This window comes from Anopheles funestus, chromosome 3RL (genome assembly GCF_943734845.2).
Source record: "Anopheles funestus chromosome 3RL, idAnoFuneDA-416_04, whole genome shotgun sequence".
Taxonomy (NCBI): Eukaryota; Metazoa; Arthropoda; class Insecta; order Diptera; family Culicidae; genus Anopheles; species Anopheles funestus.
In genome coordinates this window covers 62,252,033-62,274,122 of record NC_064599.1, presented here as the reverse complement: position 1 = coordinate 62,274,122, position 22,090 = coordinate 62,252,033, and the positions used below count along the sequence as shown (strand labels likewise).

Below are 22,090 nucleotides of genomic sequence, written 5' to 3'. Positions count from 1 at the left end.
CGAATTGGGTTATTTGGTTTTGGTTGTTTTTTCTTTTTGGTTTCATAAACATCACCGTGCTGTAGGGAAAATAGCGTTCAGGGTCACTTTCGGCGATGAAGAATGCCAGCTGAACGAGTGGAGTATGTGTTTAAGCGTGTAATGTGTATCGCTGCCAAGGATAAATGGTACACACCAAGGTGTTGGAAAGATAACGATAGGGCGAAAACAATGTATTGTAGAAACAGAATTCGTTGGAGGATGGTGTAACTTTTTGTCGTGATATATGTGCTCGCTACCTTATGCTGGAGGTCCAAACATCAATCTGGTTGTTGGCGATAAAGTTTGCATAATTTGAGTGGAGTTGTACTCCGAACAGTTCGATATTCCGAGAGTAGGTTGAATTAGACCATATTTCACAAGAAAAACCGTTTGCCGTTTCTGTGGAAAGAGTGCAAAACATTAATTGGAATGGAAGAAAAAGAGTATAAATATAGTTAGCAGGAATTTTTTACATTTAGTAACCTTGAACTTTACCCTGGCTGTCATGACGGACTAGAAACATGCTAGCGGACGGAACAGCGACAACAGCCCACGTATCATAGAAATGAATTTCGAACGAAATCTAATAAACGTTTAATCTCTTCCAGGAACCAAACATCATACCCGCGCTAGTAGCCGACATCGAGAATTCGTTGCTTGGTGTGTGGTGGTCGACCAATTTTTGCTTTCCGGCTAACCGAACCTTCCGCCTTCAGTTGGAAGAAACAGCACATTACGCAGCGTTAGGCAGAACCCGCCTATCCTTCCGACCAGACTAGCGGTGTGCGGTAGTGCGTAGAAAGTGCGACTGCGCAGTATCGGAGTAAGATAAACAGGCCACCACGAAGAGAGAAAGAGAGAGAGAAGGAGAGGGCGCGTCGCCGTGTAAGTAACACACGACGTTACAGTCATCATCGTCCCGCGGCAGTCGCAAAGTTAGTGTCACCGCGTGTACCAAATGCGTACGATTGTGCAGCAGCGTGTACGTCGCCAGTCGTAGACGAACGATCGGATCGGACACTCATGGGGGGCAAACATAGTCGCCTCCAGCGTGAGCAGAAGCATCAGCAACGGAAGCAAACGAAGGAGAAAAAAGGTACGAAACGTGTCGAACAGCGGGAAGCTGCTGGCAGCAGCAGCAGCAACAGCAGTATTACTGGTGGTGACGGTAAATTAAGTGACAACTCGCAACTGGTCGTGACGGCTGAGCACCTGGTGCAGGTAGAATCGGTTGCAAGGAAAGTAGTAACGGTACGCGACAACAACAGTGACACCTTCTCCAGCCCTAGCGTTCCGGGGCATGGTGGTGTGGTGGACGTCGCGTTTGAGTCGGCGCTAGACGTAACTGAACGTGACATCGAACGTGTGGGACGTGCTGAGTGCAATACAGACGAGGAAGATAGCGCGAAAAGCTCCGTTACCATTACGATTTGCATGCTGAAAATGGAACCGAATGCCGCCGGTACGGAGACAGAGGATATCACACCAACGGGCAATGCTACGCGTACCGTTGCTGGGGAGAATGATGGAAGCGTTGAACCTGCAGAGGACGGCACGGCACACGATACACTTTCCCGGCAGTGTGCATGCCTTGAGAATGGCAATTTTGGAACGTCAGTAGAATCGACTAGCTGTACAGAATTGGAGAGTGGAGAACCAGTAGTGAGATGTAGTTGCAATGCGAATGACACAGGATCGATCGACAATCGGTTGAACAATAATGAGTCGCCCAATCTGTCACCGACGATACCTACGACGACATCGTCCGCTCCTGCCATTGCAACCACAATGGCGCCCGCTGCATTATCGTCGATGTCTTCCAACCTGGCGAGCATCGCAGGCGCAGTACCGGCACCGCCGCCAGCAGTATCGTTTATGATCGGTGGACATGATCCCGCCACAATCAGTCATCTGTTGCATCGGTTGCGACATTTGCACCACCATCATCACCATCTGCACCATCACCACCATCATCATCATTTGATGCATCTGCACCATCTGCATCATCATCATCCTGTGGCGGGAGGTATCGCCGATATACCGCCAGAGGTGCCACCCAGTAATACAATGGATTGGAGACAGCAACACACTCAGCATCAGTGGATCCCTGCTGGGATGGTTGGCTCTAGCAATGGTGCGATAGTTCGCCCTGCTGACGGTGGATCGTCTGTCGGATCGGCATCGGTAGCTACCGCCAGCCCACACTTTATGGACATCGATATAGATTTGAAGGATAAACTCGAGGGATTAAGGCTGGGACCGGCTACAACTTCGGCGGTAGTACAGCGAAGCAGCAACAACAATGTGACGGAGGAAAGTGGTGAACATCCCTACAGTGTTGGTGAATGTCCGACGTGCTGTGCCATGGCAATGGCAGCCAACGCATCTGGTTCGCTGGGCGGGCTGCTCAATGGTAGTGGATCCGGTGGAGCAGTGAGTTCAGTTGCTAGTGGAACGAGCATCTACAATGGCAATGCTGGTGAGGTGGAGGAGAAGATTCTCAACACTAGTAACCAACCTTCGGTAACCGGTGGTGAAAAATTGCCCGAACTGAATGCTCCTACGGCGGCGGCAACTTCACTGGCGGGGGATAACAGTCCAAACGATACGGGTGTCTCCCATTCGACTGATCAGATTTCAACCGAACCGGACAACACTGAAGGTAGGTGGAAAATGTGATCGGTTTGTCTAGAGCTGTGTTTGGTCGGTAGAATTCACCTTGGATCGTGGGAAGTTATTTTGTATGGTCATGCGCTGTACCGAAGGCATCGTAGTATCATACCCAGCCAGTGAGTTACGCTTACACACCCCACGGACATCTTGCTGCGAATCGTTAAACGGTGAAGTGTCATATGACTGTTGTGTGGAAGGTGGGGAGGGCGTCATACTGGTTCCGTTCTCTATTGCCCTTTTATGGAGTCACTGAGAATGTTGGGAGTGCACTGCTATAATGCAGTTCGGTGCACCTAGCGTGGAATGCAGAAACGATTTTGTGTGCCTTATTTCACAACAATAATATTTATTTACAATCGTCTGTGATTACGTTATTTGTATTTCAAGTCATTGCGCATACTTCAGAAGTTGTCCGCCTATTACGGATTATCATGTGGAGGTTGGTGGGAACATATGGGTCATAAAATTTGACTGTTTTGTACACATGCTTGTGCGATTTTGGTTGATGTGTGGTATAAAAATAAGGCTACAGGTCTATTGGGATAATTCAGAATTTTTAATGATAACTCTTAAACCATTTTCATGTCTTATTTTTCATCTAGACCTTGTTCTATCATGAAATTCAAGGTTAAGTAAGTTTCCAAGTATAAAAGATATATTATTACATATTTCCTCTTCCAATTGTGGTCATGGAAAGAATACAAACTTTCCGGGATACGAAATTTTCCATCTAAGTTCCTTACCACGAAATACGACTGAAATAATGATCGACGGCACTTTGTAGCGAATGTTTCCACAAACAGTCTTTGAAGTTTCGTCCCATTAATAGTTAATAGCAAAGCGATCCAAAGGAGAAAATGAAATATCAGTAATACTACACCATGCGCTTCTTGCTCACCAAGCAGACTTTTCGTATGCTACTCTACACAGTTACCGTTTTTTGTTGGAGAGGGTAAATATGTTCATAAAACATTGCTGTCCTTTGCAGCTGACATACAAGCAAGATGCATCGCCGCGTGGTCGTCTAAAACACGAAGTCGTGGCATGTAGCGTTCCTTCTACCACGGGGCGCTCATGAGATTGTGCGAATGGCGTTGAAAATTTCCGGAAGTGCCGGTACACTTTGATCGTGGCACACTGCAAGAATGGAAAATTGTGAATTCAATTACGAACAATCTGCGCCCGGACGCGTTCGCTTCAGTTTTTTTTGCCGTTTTCTCAGTTTTTCTTACCTTACCGTCTGTTCTATCTCGGAGTACTGGACGGTCGTACTGTGTGTTGCAAGCATGATGTTGTGTGTGTGTGTGTCTTTTCTACCTGCCAGCGAAAGAAATTTTCCATTTCAACGTTTCCGATGAATTTCCGTGGTCGTTTGAAGCGTCGTCTGTTCTTTTGCCGAAGACGACTCCCACTCGCAAATAGCAAGGAGCAAAAGGAGTGGTTCAGTAACGATAGCCCACAGCCAGAGCGCTGTGCTCGTCTTCGTTCCAGGAAAAGTGGTTGCGATGAAATGTGAAAATTGGATATTACTACCTGTGCGGAGGTGTATGTACAATGCAGGAAAGTGTGCCTGCACAGGGATGCATTTTATTCGTTCACTTTTGTCCTATTAATATGCAAAATACTCCCGAAGCACCATGTTTTCCCATTAGTTTACCTCAAAGGTGTTCTTTACGGAATTTATGCAACACTAGTACCATCATTTGATATTGTTCGATACGACAGTCAATGTCCTTGTCACTGGAATATTGCAGAAGATGGCGTCTTGTTTTGCACTGTAGAATAAGCAGGAACGTGAAGATGGTGTAATAGACAAATAGAAGTGAGAAGCTTTGATATTACATCACATAACACTTTGCTGTGAAGTGTTTGAGGTCTGAATCTGCGCAATTCCAATTGCTTTTGGTGTGTTTTTTTCTACATATCCTGTCATCTTCTAGACGTCGTGATAATGTGAAGATATAACAGCAAATACAATTGTTACCTTTATGCTGTCAGAAGTATATGATGAATGTTTGGATAAGAGTCTCGGAATCTGGTTTTGTTTCTGGATGATGGATGTGACAGTACGCAAAGTTCATTGCAATTATGAAAAGATTTTAAGACCTTAAGATGAGTATATCACGGCAGTGGCACAGCATTTTATTGCTGGTCTAACAACAGTACATAGTACACCTTTGGCGGATATTTTTCTTATCTCAAGTTTTCGTCGAATCGGCTTTCCATGCGCTTAAACATTCCATCCAAGCCGGTTGCATGAATCACCCCCTGATGGTATGGGATTACACGCCGAGAAAGGAAATGGGTCTTTGAATTCGTCGAACGTGGATGAGAGAGTTTTTTTCCCATGAGTGTTGTCCCACACTGCAGGTTGGGCGTCCGGTTTGGTGATACACAAAAACATCCCATGCATGAAGTTAGATGAGCGTTCGTTGGATAATTCGACCAAAGACTGACAGATGGAGGAGTTCTTGGTACGAAAAGTAAGCACTTCCAAACGGAACAATGTTCATGATGTCGTGAATTTTTTGTTTGCCATGGCGGTATGTATTCTACAACAAGCGTGTAGGGCGCGTTGAGGCGTGGTGGTACGATGGCTACAGGTCTTCCCCGGAACTGGCCAGAAATGTGAGTCAATTCGTGGAAGGTGTTGCGTTATCAGCCCACGGTAGTACAAATACACCACGGTTTCCCCCTTTTGCCAACTGCGTTTGTCAGACGACACTGCGCTGCTCTAAACTTGTACTTCTACGTTCTCCACTTATTCGCCTCTTCCTGTGTGCTGCTGGTGGTTGAATGCTAGTCCCGCGTAAAAAACCGGTGTTTCTTCTTTCAATTTTTGCCCCAGTAGCATAGGTAACGGATGCTTTCGTCACTGGATAACGGTGCAATATGTTCAGCTACGTAACAATGGTGTCACGGTATGGTCAATGAGGTCAAGGAGACATTATGGGGAATGTCTTTGGGTGTCGAAGTTTAAAATTTCCAAGTACTGAGCTAGAACGGGATTTTAGTTTTTATGGTAATAGCATATTTAGGGTAGTTGGATATCGAAATGGATTTGTTTAAAACATAATCTATCTTGCGATATAAGAATCCGGAACACCTGATACCTGATAACTCCTTGAAAATAGGTCTTCTTCTACCCCATTATCATAACGAATCGTGTCCAACACAATTTTCGTCACTATCTTTCTGTTCTTATGGGAGTTCTGTATGATCATGAGAAAAAAAAGAAATGCCCCTCCCATTTGATTGAATTAAACCTTTCAATATGATAATTGAGACAAGCTCATAAATTAGACACCGGGGGGCTATCCGGCTACTTCATCACATTATCTCCCATTTGTCTCTCGAATCATCCCCGAGACCCGTTAGTACTTACCACGCGTGAGTGCTTTCGAAAGAAGTGCCTTTTTTCTTGTATAGCCGACGGCTATAGCTTTATTCGAGTTCTCAAGAAATCATGCCTCAATTGCTTAATTCGTTTCCGTTTTGGCTGCTAATAGAATTGTGCGTATGTGATGTTATGCTGTGTTTCACTTTCTTATCACCCTCTTGAAGAAATGGTGGAAGCTGTTCTTTGTCGCTGTATTTCCATACATTTGTTGTTAGGGGAGTTTCGTTCATTGTGTAAAAGTGTTTATGAATGAATCTAGCCATCCGGTGGGTATGTTTCCTATCGATCGTAAAGGGGCGAGTATGCAGTTTGAGTCGTATCATGTAGACCCGGACCGTCTAGGGAATTATGACTAGGGGGTTTTACGAGAACCTTGTGGACCACCTTGTGAAGAATGTGATAAGGTTGGTGACAAAAATAGCGTACTGATAAGAAAGTTGTATGATATGGCGTAATGGTAAGGTCTCAATGTGCATCTTGCTTTATCGTTGGTAGGTCAGTTAACTCTATCCCGTTCGTGTTTGTTAATCGTTAGAGCAGTGGATATATTCCTGAGAAATTCCAGTTCGTGCTGGATTTAAAACTATTTGTGATTCATGCTGATGACACCTGCGTGTTAGAAAGATAAGGATATTCTGAAAGTGTGCGATTAGTCATCGCAGAAGAGATTGTAAAATATTATACGAAATTGGTACTTAACAAGTGAATTCTACTTCACTAAACAGCTCCTCCTTACTCCTCCTCATAGAACTCCTTATATAGCGTTTTAATTTAGTGGGCGCTCCTAATGTTTATTGAAACCCACCAAATAGGTGTCTTACTCCAATGGGAGATATAAACATCATATGTTCACGAATGATTAACATTTCAAAGATGTTAGCACGTTTTCCAATTTTTCTTGGAAAATGTAACCATTGATTGAGTTCATATCGCACAAAATTTGCGAGAAACGAGTTTGTCTTATCACTAATCAATCATATGTCAAACATGTCTCATTTGCGGACTTGAGTGACTTCCAGAGAACCGTCTATCAACATCACACCACGCTGTTTGGGTTGGTTTTGTGGAAGAATAAATATTCCCCTTTCCTCGTGCCCTTGGGTCGTAACATTTCACTGGAATGTGGATGTTCTGTCGTTCGCCAGAAATTTTCGTCCAGAATGTTCGGGATCCAATGTCGCCGCCTCCGGTCCAAATCTTGTTAAGACGGGATTAGTATTGCATCATTTCCCGGCAACTCGGTTGCAAAAGAAGGATGATGTCGTCATCTGAACTCGCTGCGAATGCGAATCGAGTTCATCTTAATCAGGGTGGCAAGCAACGGGCAGACTCTTTCGTCGAGGCCTGGGAACTTCCGCTTGGTGTAGTGGTGGATGAAGTGGCACCCCACGACAAGCACTAGAGGTGACTGAAGTAGATCGCCTCAAAGGCAATCGCCCTTTTTTTGTTCTGTCGCAGTTGCGGTAGGTATGTTAAGCGATAAGGCGGCTTCATACCGTGTGAGAATCGCAAATGTTGATTCGTAGACGACCGGGAGATTAGTGTGAGAAAGTAGAAGCTGGAGGTGCCCGTAGCTCCATGGTTTGATTAGAGCGGAAGCTATTGTATTAGAACCGTTTGTGATGTTTATTAATTTATGTTTATTGAAGATTAAACATTTCTCTCCGCAAAAGGATGCAAGTGGAAGCCGAGGGCGAAAGATCCGATTGAGTGACGGTGTGTGGACCCCCGAGACGCATACGTGGACAAACTGGCACAGCGCAATAGAACTTTCGCGCGCTGATGTAAACAACTGCAGCTGCGTGAAATGTGCTCAGAATCGAACAGGATCGTTCATGTTCGTTCGCGGTTAGTCACAGACAATTTTTGATTGTGATGAATGGAATCAGTTGTGTGCCTGGTGCCTGTTCGGTTTGCGTTACTTCTCACCCGAGAAGTTTCTTCCCTTTTTTTTGACGTTCGCTTTGGCGGGGGTAACTGTAGCAAGTGTTGTGTTGCGATCGCATCTGCAACAAGAGGGACAAACTTTGCAGGGGACAATCGCTCCTTAGCATGTGTATGGATACGGTCGTGGTGTGGTGCTGGTGTAGATCGCGACGCTACCAAGCAATACTGATAACTTATGTTTTTTCCTTTCCTACTCAACTTTTGGGGGGGTTGCTGTCAGGGTCACATAGAGCCCACGGGTGCTTTAACACGGGTCACTCGGCTGTTAGTCGAATCTCACACCGCACACGACGTCCCCGTCTAGAAGGAAGTCACCGTCAGTCGTAGCGCGTTTGTTCGTTCCCCGGCTGCAGCAAACAGTATCGCGCTCGCATTCATTTCTACCAGCATTGACTGGAACCCATAAACCTCTGGGTCTCGCCACTCCACTCTCTCTCCATGTGCCCTTGTCATTGGAATCATCTGTAGGGGAGGGCCCGCGATTTTACGATTCAGCGATTCGCGGCGGTTGTGTTCGGGGTTTTGGGTCGGGTTTTCGTTCTGCCAGCCGTGCGGTTACGGCTAATACGTACCGACTACTGGTACGGCACGTCCGCGCTCCTTTCGAGAGTGAACGATCAAGCACAGATCATCCATCTGAGCACCGAGGAGCGCGCGTGAGGGTCGGCAGAAGGTTTCGTCGTTCGCTCAGCATGCGTCACCAGCTCGTGCCACACACACCCTCGGCTCTGCGGGCCCGACCCATCAGACCTCGGGCGTTTGTTTGCGTGTGGTACAATATCAGTGAAGATTGCTCGCCGAATTAATGCAGTTCTTCTACGACGGTGCAGGGTGACAGTTGCGCTTCAGGAATCGAAGTTCCTTGACGATCGTGCAGTGTTGGTGCAAGTGCTTATAGTGATTGGAGTTAATGAGAAGACAATTTGTTATTATTGGAGTTTTTATATAAAGTTTTTGTTGTGTGTATCGCTCGTGTATTGAACAGTGCATTGAAGATATTGCGTACATTATCTGCCTCGTGAATAGCTTCATCTACAGATGATGATGGCTCATAAAAGGTTTTTGAAGATATTGTGTCCCTTCCAGAATTATAAATCCGAGGCTTCTGAAGGTTAGTAAAGCTTTTGCTTCAGAATATTGGCCGATATTGTTTGGAAGAATGTCTCTAATAATCATATCTTGCTCATAATCTTACTAGACGTATTATTGGAGTGTTTTTACTATAAACAATATTTTAGAAAATATTACATCATTCTCCAAACATCTACCAGGTCCAGGTTCTACTAACTGGACTCTCAACCAGTATCGATAGCAATTAACCAATTAAGGGTCGAAGTCAAAGAACTAAAAAGATCAGTCTATCTGGCAGCGTCTAGACCCGCGTCCACACCAGTTCTACAAATTTGAATGCTGAAAAGTAGTGAGAGAAAGAGAGAGATCTTGTTTCCAACTACTTCATCTTACGTCGACAAAAAGGGTGCAAACAATTGCAGAGCAAAATGCTTTTAATCATACACAAAGAAACACACGGATTATTGGTCATCCAATTAGCATTAAGAATAGAATGGCGAAAAGGGAAGCGTGTGAAGCATCATGGGAACTTTGTGCTAATTGTCGTGGAATGTTAGCGAGGAAGCTGATGAGCTGGTGGCTAAATACTTTCACTGTTACTCAGTAGATCATTCGAAGAGGAAGAGGTGCGAAATTACACTTTGTATTATGAGTCATTGGGTATTACTGTTTCCCTGAAGTGGAATTCTCCGTCAGGTGGTTTGTGATATCCGTTTGGTACGGGCGTGCTGGAGAATGCGTACCGCTCAGATTTCATTCGTTCCGTACCTGCAAATGCAGAAGATTCATGTTGTTTCCATTGTTTGTTTGGGCCTTTTGAAACCCTTTATGTATGTGTCCGTAAGGCAGCTAGGAGACGGAAGTATCGTGTTAGCATGTAATGTTACTGTTCGGTGCAAAAACCTAAGGACTTCCGAAACATTGATATAACATTGGAAAAGTTTTCGGTCTATTACAATATTACTGTAAGTGAAGAAGAACGATATGAATTTCTAGGAATTCGATATTGCATCGTTTCTCAAACTTGTAGCTAATTGGGATACTTTCGGATTGGTGTTCTATATTCGAGGATTAGTTTTCGGTGTCTTGAGTTACTGCTGGTATTCCGAAATCTGTAGTTAAGCGAAGTATACAAGCTACTTAACAGAGCAATCGACCTCCTGTTGATGATCCAATAGCTGGTAATTATTCTTGAAAAAAAGTTGGGCAAATCTTTTCCATTGAAATCTTGCCGCTTGGCATAACCTTAGCCCACGATTGAACGACAGTCGGTAGAACGTGACGGTTTTTTGTACGGTCCCGGCTGGCTAAACCTTTGCTGCTCATCAAAGAGAAAGCATCTTCGGGGAAAATAGCTTTACGTCTGAATTTCTTACCGCTATCGTGCCGCGTTCTTGATCCGCGGAACGATCTGTCAAAATATATTGATAGAAGGTGAAGTGGAGCACGAAGCAAACCTTTGCTGGAAGGCGATTACTTTAGTTTACAAATCTGTTTGATTTGTACGTGTTGCCAACTACACATGCGGCGGTTGGTTCGTAGAAACGATGAATGGTATAGTAAGTTTGTACTTCAAAGGAATGGCACGGTAATGGTTTGTTTATTTTTATTTCATTGCAATATTTTGCAACGAGTGATGTACAGTGATCGTTTTTGAAAGTTCCACGATTTTCTTCAAGCATTTCTTCAAAACCAAACATCATAGAGAGAGATCAATTTCAATGGAAATATTTGATGTATGAGTTGATTTTTTAAAATACGACTGACTGTCAGTTTTTTGCAGAATTGTATCAAGACATCACTTTTAAGCGCTTTCAAGACCTTTATAATATTTGATGTTACCACATACACCACGTGCGCTGGCGTGTGCATGCGAAACCCATCCCTAGCCATAACGTCCGACAGTTTAATGAGCCGCTAATTTGGCTTTCCTGTTGTGGATCGAATTGGTTGTATTTTTTTTTCTTTAAGTCAAAAATGACAGTACAAAAAAAATGGAACCCAAACTTCACTTCTCCTCCAGACCGTGCCAAATTGGATGTTGTTGAAGGAATCATTAATTTTGTCATTTTTTCCTATTAGCAGCAGATTAATACTGATGGCGTTGGTAGTGTGCAGGCCGGATCAACTGAAACGAGTCTCTTTGGTGAACTGTTTGTGGATTAATGTTGTCCAATTCGCGCGACTCGTTTTGGACGGTCAATTGTTTTAATTTGCGCTTCGTACGTAATGTTTCTATTAGCAGTTTTTACTCGTTTGTGTAGTTTGTGGTTGCAACAAAAGAGATTACTTCACCCATCAGTCTTCTTCTAGACGCCAAAGCAGGTGTAACAAATATCAGAATTACAAATTTAATCGCCTTAAGCAGTATTGTGATCGGTAACATACTTCAAAGATATACAACAGTACCAATCTGTGAATTACCACAGAATTCCTATCTAGAATTCGAGATGCATGTGAATTTTTGCATATGAGGATAATTGCAACAATAAGAAAGACTTAAATAACCTAGATGACGTACATATTTCTTTCGGCCGCTTTTATAGATTACAAATCTTCCTGAGCGGGGAAAAAAAGTAATAAATAGCCAACTATCTCCGGCCGCCAGGACCGGAACCTTTAAAGTCACGCGAAATCGCCATTGCACGGTACAGAAGGTTCAAGACAATTAAATTAAAAAAATGAATGCCCTCGTACAATCGCCCAGAGTAACCTCGACACTGGTGATCTGCCATAATTTGTCCCGCGGACCATTATCACATTTGTTTCCAATTTCTGTCTTGGCATGGCTGTGTGACAGTGTGGGCCCACCCTGAAGTACAGTTTGCTGCGTCCGGCGAATACAGTTTTGCAATAATGTTGTGTGCAACATTTGAAGTTGGAAGCTGTGAAGCAACGGTCTATCGGGTAGCGCGGGTAGCGTACTTAAAGCTTCGGCGATACGATGTGATGTGTGCTCTACTTGTGCCGGTTCAGTGCCCGTTTGAAGTGCCCCTTATTGTCGCTGGAGACATTTCGGACGACATCGTGAAGATCTATCTTTGGTTGCGTACCGTGCGGAGGACGGCAAACAATTGGTACGAATATGGTGGCGTAGCTTTTCCAGAGCCGCACATCTTGTGCACCAGAACTCCATAGTAACTGAGGAGTTCGAAGGGCAAAACAGGTCACTTTGGTTTTTGAAGGAAGGGAAAGGGCATATGGTTGTAGGGCAATGAACATTCGCAGCTGCTTCACTCTTTTGTGTGTACACACGCAAGCAGGATTGGGCCCCGCTATTTCGTTCGTAATGGTGCAGCTGTGCGATAAGCCAGCAGTCTGTGTACATAAGATACGTCATCGAACCGAACATAATATGATGCGTTCTACTTGTCGTAACATGTTTTGCCATGAGTTCCGTATGGTTTATGACCGATTTTCGCACGCACGATGATAAAGGAGCAAGATAGACAACATAACGAAGGAGAGAACTTTACATGACGACCTTCTTTCATCTGCTGGATGTATGCGTCTTCAGCTTCGACGGTTTATTTATTGCACAGTTGCAAATGATGACCCCTCGGAATTCTGCGTAAACCCGGTAAACGTCCTGTCGACGCCTTTTGATGTAAATTTATGCGAATGCTTCACGGAAGGATGTTCGGGTTTCTTTGGGTTGGTTTTTGGGAAAATTTCAAATCCAAACGCACACCCAAGGATCCGCATCGTACTCGGAAGGTGACACTGCCATCAAACGCAGGATCAAACGGTAACAGTTAACGAGCGGTTCGGATTCGGTCATCCGCCTTCCGCCGCACCATACACCATACGTTGATTGTGTCGGTGCTGGATAGGCTACGGTGTTTACACTGAATCCCTTTCACGGAAGGAAATCAGTAAATCCTCGACTTAGTGGAAGAAGGAACGTTTTGCAGGGTGCGAGTGCAGGGACACCTGCCTAATGAAGGAAAGGACAAATGAATTATCTCGGACGCGTCCAGAGCAGCCGTGTCAAGGCTTTACGGCATGCAAATGAAGCACTGGAAAAGGGTAGAGATTGAATAGAGATCTCGCATCCTTTGGATATTTCACCGTGCACCGTATCTCGCCCAACTAGACCCATTGCTATCTATTCTTGGTAAATTGAATTTTGTACTTTTGTGCAAACTACTACCGCAGACACACGGACACCTTCGCAGAAATAAAACCAGGAAAACCTAACTCCGGAGGAACATTAAGCCATATCGGGAAAGGACACCAATAGGAACTCTTGTTGTTGTTGCGGAGATACGTGTAACAGCTGACCACAAGGGAACCTTTCTGTGTACACCTTGTTTTTTTGAACTCTCTCTCTCTCGTGCCAATGCCATTTGCAAAAAGGGCACAGGAAGCATCATTTCGTGGTAATTGTTTGTTGGCAGATTAGTTTTATTTCTGCGTATTTGGTTCAGTTTGTAAACTGTTTTGTTATCCAGTGCTCTCTATGCGCATGCTCTGGCGTGTGTGTGTGTGCGTGTGTTTGCATTTCTCACAGCAAAAGGACCTTCTCGTGGGATTGGGATTGCATGCAAACCACATCGGTTGATGGAATTTTACGAATTGTTAAGGGCATTGCGCTAGATAAAATTGGTTGGAATTTTTCATCGTGAAACTCCTTCTTACACGAGTATCTTTCGCTAATCATTTTTTGTTGCACATAAAACCAAGTTCCATTATTGTGGATGGATTAATTTTCCCCAGAGTGTTATTTCCTGTTTCGGTTTGTTTGTCTGTTTACTTTTAAACCTTTGCACCAAGTTGTCTGGTTTTGCCACAAAGTGCTACAAAACCAACTTTCCCGGGTTTACAAATTTATATTGTTGCTTGCTTCTCAGAATAATGCCTCAAAAAAAAAAAAGAAGTTACATTGGCGCCCACCTTCTGAGAATGGGTGTCCTCTCCGTAGCACTTCCGATAGAGGCGCTTGTTGCGGTTGTGTTTTATGTTTTTGGTGCCCCTGCCGAAAGCTTTCCAAAGACACAAAATCTGTCGAACGAGATTTTCAAATTTTCGTTCACTCGTTGCCCGTGTAACCGGAACAGTAACAGAAATCTCCGGACCGGCGGGTTCGCTGATTGATACTATGCAACTGTTTCGTTCGTACACTGCTGGTCCAACCTCCATTCGGGGAAAGTGTATTTTCGTTCGGTTCCCTCCAGGAATGAAAGCGGCAACTTTTTCCGTTGGTTGAATGAATTTTTTCCCGGTTTTGGGATCCAATTTGGGCACTAGGAAGAGGGGAGTAACAATTTTGTTGTAAAATAATGGGTGTTAGGTTCTGGAGGATCAAATTATGTTTTTTTTTATCCTTATCTCCACCCAATTTCTATTGTTAAAAAAACGCAAGTCTTTGGCTTCATTGTGTTATGCTATTTTACTGTTTTATTTGACCAATTATTGAGAATTATTGTGCTATTTTAAACCATTTCGTTTTTGGTGTTTTGAAAAAACAAAAAAACTTTGCAAAACTTGCAATAGCATGACGCACAGAAAATGTGTCTAATCTGTTAAATGTAATGTCACTCATGTTTCACAACACAGTGTCGATCATATCCTTTTATTTGTCAACCTACCAGATGCTGCGTACGGCAGTAAGATCCTTTCCCATCCCCGATCCTCCGTCCAGCGTCCAGCAGTGGATAAGGACACCGAGGACACAAAAGCCAAAAGGGATCGCTCCGGTGATGAGTTTTTGTTCCGGGATATTGGAGGCTTTTTCAGCATTTGCGCCTAGCCCGAACTTCCTGGAAGTGCTTCCAACTTAATAAGATTCAATCCGACCAATTCGCTCTCGTTTCTCTCTGTCTCTATTTCGCTTCCGCGAATACAGCGTGCACACAAGCATCATCTTCTACATTCTCTTTCTCTATCCTTCTGTCTCTCTTTACCATGCGCGCAAAAGCGTATGTGCGTTGAATTGTGCGTCTCTCCTATTGCTGGTCGTTTTTCTCTTGCACCTTTCTAACCATCGTGTCATGTGCGTTTTCATATACTCGCCTCTCTAAATATCTCCTATATTTATCTTTCGCTCTCTATTTTATCTTCCCATCTTTCTCTCTCTCGCCCAGCTGGATCATCTTCGGTGGCAACTTCATCTGCTGCTGGTACAACGGCACCAAACACTGGAAAGGATGCTGTACGAACCGTAGCGTTGGAGGACAATTCCTCGAAACTGACAACAGCAGCAGTAGTAGCAGCAGCAACAACATCGACCAGCGCGGACTCGACGGGTTTAGCAAACACGACCAGTGACAGTACGCCAGCAACCACGGTTACGGCTGGTAGTGTTGTGTCTCCATCGTCCGCCGTCCGATCGAAAACAGCGGCAGCAGGATCAGCAACGGCACCCAGTGGCTCACCAACCGTAACGTCCTGTTGCAACCGGAAGACCACGTCTTCTGCCGCGTCTACCCTGTTCGGTTCCTTATCGTTCACCGGTCGTCGATCACGTTCGTCAAACGCACGCACCGGAAGTTGCTGTGCCAACAGTCCAACGGGCGAAGCGACATCTCCAGTAGCGACCCGAACATCTCCCGACCAACAGCAACGATCCCGCATCTCCTGGATACCGGGCAGTGGACATAAGCAGCATCGTAACAGTGGTACTAGTGGGTCGAAAAATGTTCGTTCGACTGATACGGCTCCAGCAATCACCAGTACCGGCAATGTTAAATCGAAAAAGTCCAACTGGCCTTTCTCACTGAAATCCTCCAGCGGATCGTCACAATCGCGAACAACCGCGGCACTGAACGGGGCCCACAAACAGACGACCAAAGCAACGGCAGGGTTAGCAACGGGAGCAGCAGGATCATCTTCCAACAGTTGTGCTTCGACGAGCGCCGTACCAATGTCCACGGACATGAGCAACAGTATTGTGTCGGCAGCCGTATCAAGCGGCGGTACAACACTTCGCGGAAGTTCGCTGATAAGTTCGGCGAAACTTTTGAAAGGTGAAACGGATAAGGTAAGCGTTTGGGAGTTTGGGCTTTGAAAAAAACAAGTGTGAACTTTGTTGACATAGCCGTGTTGGGTGTGCGTTCATCTTTACATTGCTAACGTGTTATGTGTTGTGTTGTTTTGCCTCAACAGGACGATTCGTGCGTTTGTACGGCTTACCGGAAGGTGAGTGAGTCACCTCCACCACCATCTTCGCCCGTACCAACTGTGGCAGCTGCAGCGGGACCATCCCGAGTAACCAGCCCAAGACCGGCCGAATCGGTCGAATGGTTGGAGGAAGCTATACACGGCTCCGGACTGTTGCCGCTCAATCTCCATATGCTTAGCACACTCCGATCCGGTAATGCTAGCACATCCGCACAATCGATAGCCGGTGTACCGGCACCGATGATATCGCTCAGCCCAGAACCGATACCCGCTTCGATGCTGTCCAACCATCACCATCATCATCATCACGCGATGGCCGCCGCCGCCTTGGTTGCCGACCACCATTCGACGTTCTTCTTCTCGACGACGTCCGGTGGTTCCAATCACCACCCACATCACGGACCAGTTGGGGCAGGTGTAGGAGGAGCAGGAGCAGCATCAGCAGCAGGGCAGCTGTTCGGTACTCCCGCTAACGATGTGATACTGCTATCGGATTCACCCGTTCTGTTTGATCTCACCAGGTACGACGTCCACAGTGGTGTGGCTAAAGCTAGCGAAATAATCTGTTTCTGGCTGTTTGTAAACTGTATCGGTGAAGATTTCCCTGAACTCAAATGATTATGTGTGTGCGGTCGGCTGTAGAGTGTTTCCGAGAAAATTCCACTTCAACTAAACAATCGGTACGGGTGAACTAGTTCCCCCCACTCCTGTAACGCATTCTATTTTCATCGGTTCGAATCAATGCGAAAGGGTTTTGCACTGTTCCCAGGTGTATCCGTACACACACTATCGCCTCGAGTGATTTCTTCATTACCATCACAAACGTACGCGTAATGAAGTGTGAATGAACAATATCTGCACTTAAGGCATTATCTATTGTTCTTTGAAGGATGTTAGTTCTCGGTACAAAGTACCGGCAGGAAGATAATTGAATGTCGAAACCCCTTCAGCCATTCAATAGAGGGATTATCGTTTGTTTACAAAGGATCATAAGCATATGTCTAAGATTCGAAGGGTCCTTTTTCATAGTTTTTAGTTGTACATACGCCAATTTCCAATTTCCACGTGAAGGACTCTTCAGATTAATTAATTTTCCTACAAGCTTATGTGTTTCTATGAGTGCACAATTTAACACAATTTTCTTTGCTTACGCTCTGTTTTCCAGCGATGACTTCTCGGTGGAGGATTGCGATGAACGGGCCCGCATCCAGCGAGAGCTGGAAATTCGCGAAGGTGTAGACGCACCGCCCAATTTCCACCCACGGCGCCTAATGTCCGGTGGAACGATTGCCTCCGGTCCGGCCGCAAACCATCCGATTGCGTTCATCTATTCGCGCGATCTGATGCAACGGGGGTTGCTGATGGCAAACAAGCTGATACAGCCGCTGGATGCGGCCGGTCGCTGTGCCGCTGGCCGGGACGGTTTCGGTCGGTTGCGCATCCACTCGCAGGTCGACTTCATACACTGTTTGGTGCCGGATTTGCAGAAAATTACGAGCTGTAGCTTCTACTGGGGCAAGATGGATCGGTACGAGGCGGAACGGTTGCTCGAGGGCAAACCGGAGGGTACGTTCCTGTTGCGTGATTCGGCTCAGGAGGAGTTTCTGTTTTCCGTATCCTTCCGGAAGTACAATCGGTCGTTGCACGCACGGATTGAGCAGTTTAATCACAAGTTTAGGTAAGAACGCAGACAAGGTCGTCCGACACAACGCAACTCATTCGTTGCATTAATACAACTTTATTTTCTTTCACATTTCCCACAGTTTCGACTCTCGCGATCCGGGTGTATTTACGGCCTCGACGGTTACCGGACTGCTGGAACACTACAAGGATCCATCCTGCGTGATGTTTTTCGAACCGATGCTAACGTTCCCGCTGAATCGTAACTTCAGCTTTAGCCTGCAGCAACTCTGCCGTGCTGTGATCGTAAGCAACACGACGTACGATGGCATTAATGAGCTGACGCTACCAAAGTCTCTAAAGTCCTACCTGAAGGAGTATCACTATCGGCAGCGGGTTCGCTTCCGGCCAATGGATGAGCATCTCTACTCTAACGCGTAGCTGCTCGATGATGATGTCGACGATCACGATTCGGATGATGACGATGATGATACTATCGATGTTGATGATGGCGCTCGTAGCAGAAAGGAATGTAACAACGAAGCACTTATACTCGAAACAACCGGCGGTAGATATAAACCCGACGTGGCATTAGTGTTGCGAGGCTTACTCAAAGGTTCAGGCATTCATCATTACTGCTACGCGATACGTCCAACGGTGGCGAACGAAGTGTTAGCATATGCACGTAGCGTTGGCAATGGTGCCGTGCCCAGTATCGTTAAACGGCAATGTAAAATCGCGAGCAAACAATCGATCGGTTACAGGTGGCGTAAGCGTCTTCATTTGCGCGGTGGTGTGTTCCGGGCTAGATCGCAACCATCGACTTCAGCATCATTATCTTCCCGTTGGATGATTGTACTAAATCGGTTCCTTAAGCGCCAGCAAAGGATAATGTCTAACCATCCGAACAATGGATGGTAAGGGCATTGTGCTTTTTGGTTTCTTGGTGCGTATTGTATATCTTTAGCGAACGATCAGTTAATTTGTTTGTTTGTTTGCTTCACTGTAGCTTTACGTGGTAAATAATATAGTTTTTCTTATACAAACGAAGAAGCACAATAGCTAGAGAAAGATAGAGGCGAAAGAGTGAGATCGTGAGAATACTGATACACTTTCCCGCTTTCGTAAACCCTAGCTTCGTTCAGTAGCTTTAAAACTCTCTTTTACTTAAGCTGGTTACAATGGCACTTCCCCGTAGGTGTGTTAGTAAATTATTTGCATTTCCATTCCATCCCATTTTCTGCTACAAAACAAAACGAAAAAAGCATTCTCGTTAGTTAAAGCAATTAATAACCATTATTACATTTGTCTATCTATGTTAAACAGCGAGATTGTATAGGAGGTAGCGTTTTAGAAAGAGCGTATAAGAAAAAAAACAACCACCAGAATCAGTATTTCAGTAGAGCAATGCGTTTAAACCGCCAAACGGTGCCGTATAGCGATCCAGTTGAAAGAGTACTGTCCTGTCCAATCCCCTTGTATTCTTACTTTCCTAGAGCAAATTGTTTGTTTTGGTAGAGCTAGAGCGATTGTGTAGGGCGTAATAGAAGAGCAAGGGAAAAAGCAACCCACAAAAACACAAGCATGATATGCGTATTTATTATAGCAGCAACTAGGGAAGGATTTTACGCTAGTAAGGACAAACGGGAAAGGACAGTTATAGTTGTAGGCACATCTGCAAACGGAGGTGACGATTCGTTATCCCCGGTTTACTTACGTTTTATACGCCCTAGCCACATTGTACATGGATTGTTTTTGGATTAGTTTAATATTTAGTTGTTGCTTTCGGTTGCAAATGGCTGGAAGAGTTTAGTTTAAATTGAACATAAAACTGCAGCGCGGAAGATGAAAGACCAAATGTCTGCATGTGTGGGTGTGTGAGCTTACAGGACTGAAAATATGGATTCTCTTTGAACGTATATAATATGGAAAGAAGGAAAACAGATTTGCAACGTATGAAACTTGCACATTATATGAACATTTATTAACATTCATATTCAATGGAAACTGTAAACCAATGTCCATTAGAGGAACTTACTGATTCAAACACAAACGCAGATAACGTTATGAACAATCTTTAGCCGTATACATTGGAACAGGGAATCTCTAATCGCTGTTCTAAATCTGTAATGGATGATTTACACTGGTGTGTGGTAACGGTGTGGGCGTTTGCGTTTTTGGCCAATGCGTGAGGCCTTGTGAAGTCACTTAGTGCAAACTGGATGTGGTAACAATCGGATACAAACGGCTAACCTAGCCACACTAAACATGATGGTCTAAACACGAGTCTGAATCAAACTTTAACAGTAGTGCTGTGCGTTTATATTTTTTGTTGGATACAAACTAAAACAAAAAACAAAACACATCTTTGAAGAAAGTGAAAGTGAAAAGAGCAAATATCGAAATTGTGGTTTAGTGTATCGGTGTAGATAATTTTCGTTTTTGGCTTTAAAATTGTACAGTATGATGGAAGCAGAAGAGAAGGAAAAGTAATACGTTGAGGAAAGCAATCAAATTTTAAGCAGGGGATTATAAGTAAACAATTAGACAAGTTTGTAGAAGGAAGTAGTGAATATTATATTAGTCCCGCGCACAACTGCAAATTGGTACAGAATTGGATGGAGTGTGGTGCGGTACCCGCAGACTAGATTATTATCGGTAATATACTATTTTTTATTATTGTATATTCTTAATAACATTATTGGCATCAAGAATTACTACTAGCGTTAAATTGGATTCTGGCCTGACAGAACAAATAAAAAGATATGATTCAAAGTTGAACGTTGGATTTATTTATTTACTTCTAACCACGGCACATTCGCCAACACGATGGTATGAGAAAGGGGAAATTTTATTAATTTATTAATTAATTAATTAATTAATTAATTAATTAATAAAAAGTGTTTATATACGTACATTTTCCATGCCATTAATCTAAGAACAGATTTGATCGAGAGGAGCGAATCAGCAACTTGTTTTTTTACTAGGCTTTTTTCATTCGTCCCTCAAGGAGGAACGATGTGTGTGCGAAAGAGAAGATCGGGCGACTGCTTCGGCCAATTACAGTTGTGTAGGTGTGTCGTGTTTACGAAGCAGCAGCGATAATGATCGTGAGAAAAGGAGAAATTATGACAGTAGCGATCGGACAGCAATACGTTTCAGTTATCAAAGCTTTCGGTACATAGATTTTTTTTGCAATAGTTCTGTTTTCTTTTGGTACGAGAAAGTGATCCACGAGGTTCTTATTTTATTGAAGGAAAGAAAGTTTATCAATTGTTGTGTTAATGATGTAGTGAACAGTGAAGATTGTTTTTGCACGTGTTCAAATTGTTGCCAGCGTTGGCGTTGGCTTGGCGTGATTTTTGAAAGCGTACTCTCGTGATACTTGTTAGAAAGTGTAAGTGAAAGAAGAACCCCACTTTGTAAAAACAAAGGGGAACCAAAAAACACAATTGTCCTCGGAATCAAATCCATGTGGTTTTGCTGAACATACGAGCAAGCGAAGTGATGGACGCCATTGTTAACTCTTTTGCAGTTTCGATTCTAACGGTATCGTGGGGATCGTGTGTAAGCGATAGCAAGGTTGTTTCTATCTCGCGCTTACCAACGCAGGCGTACCAATGTGCGTTTTTGCGCTCTCACTCCAACGTTAAAGCCATCCTTGTGGTCAGCGCAGCTTGCTGTACGCTAACGCCGGAGGGTGCGTGTGTGAGTGTAAGGAGCGTCAGAAAATCAGTGCGTGTACTATGCGTGTACTAAGCTTGCAAATTATTTGCATTTGTGTTCGTGCAGTGGCATTTTGACTACGATGTTTTGTCACAAAAAGCATGCGATAAACGTTGTGTGGTATTTTTTTCGTAATATCCGTGCTAGCTTTGGCTTAAATAATAAGTCAATAAAAGTTTGAATTAATAACAAAAAAAATATGGTATATGTTGTGAAAAATGTACAGAACAAAAGTGTTGCAAGTGTTGGTGGTTTTTTTTGGTGAATATAAAGTGATGTCTATTGGTTATTGGGTGAATTAGTGTTTTGAAAAATGTGGCCATTGTAGGTGAGTGTTTTGTGTTAAAGTAGTGTGTATGTGTCTTTGTGCACAGTGAAAAAAAAGTTTGTTGTGTTTTGTTGGTTGGTGGTTTTTTGGTGAAAAAAAGTTATATCTATTTCTAAATGAGCTTATTGCGTGAATTCGTGATTCGTTTATTGCGTGAAAAATGTGGCCAAAGTAGGCGAGTG

General features: G+C 44.2%; 1 protein-coding gene across 1 annotated transcript; it reads left to right on the top strand.

The window, feature by feature from the left end:
• The first annotated feature begins 816 nt into the window (after positions 1-816).
• Positions 817-20,635, top strand: LOC125767318 (mucin-4). The gene is made up of 5 exons (XM_049433785.1): positions 817-2,683; positions 15,199-16,094; positions 16,220-16,755; positions 17,400-17,912; positions 17,998-20,635. The coding sequence occupies exons 1-5, from the start codon at positions 1,045-1,047 to the stop codon at positions 18,293-18,295; spliced, it is 3,882 nt and encodes a 1,293-aa protein (XP_049289742.1). The 5' UTR covers positions 817-1,044; the 3' UTR covers positions 18,296-20,635.
• The last annotated feature ends 1,455 nt before the right edge of the window (positions 20,636-22,090 follow it).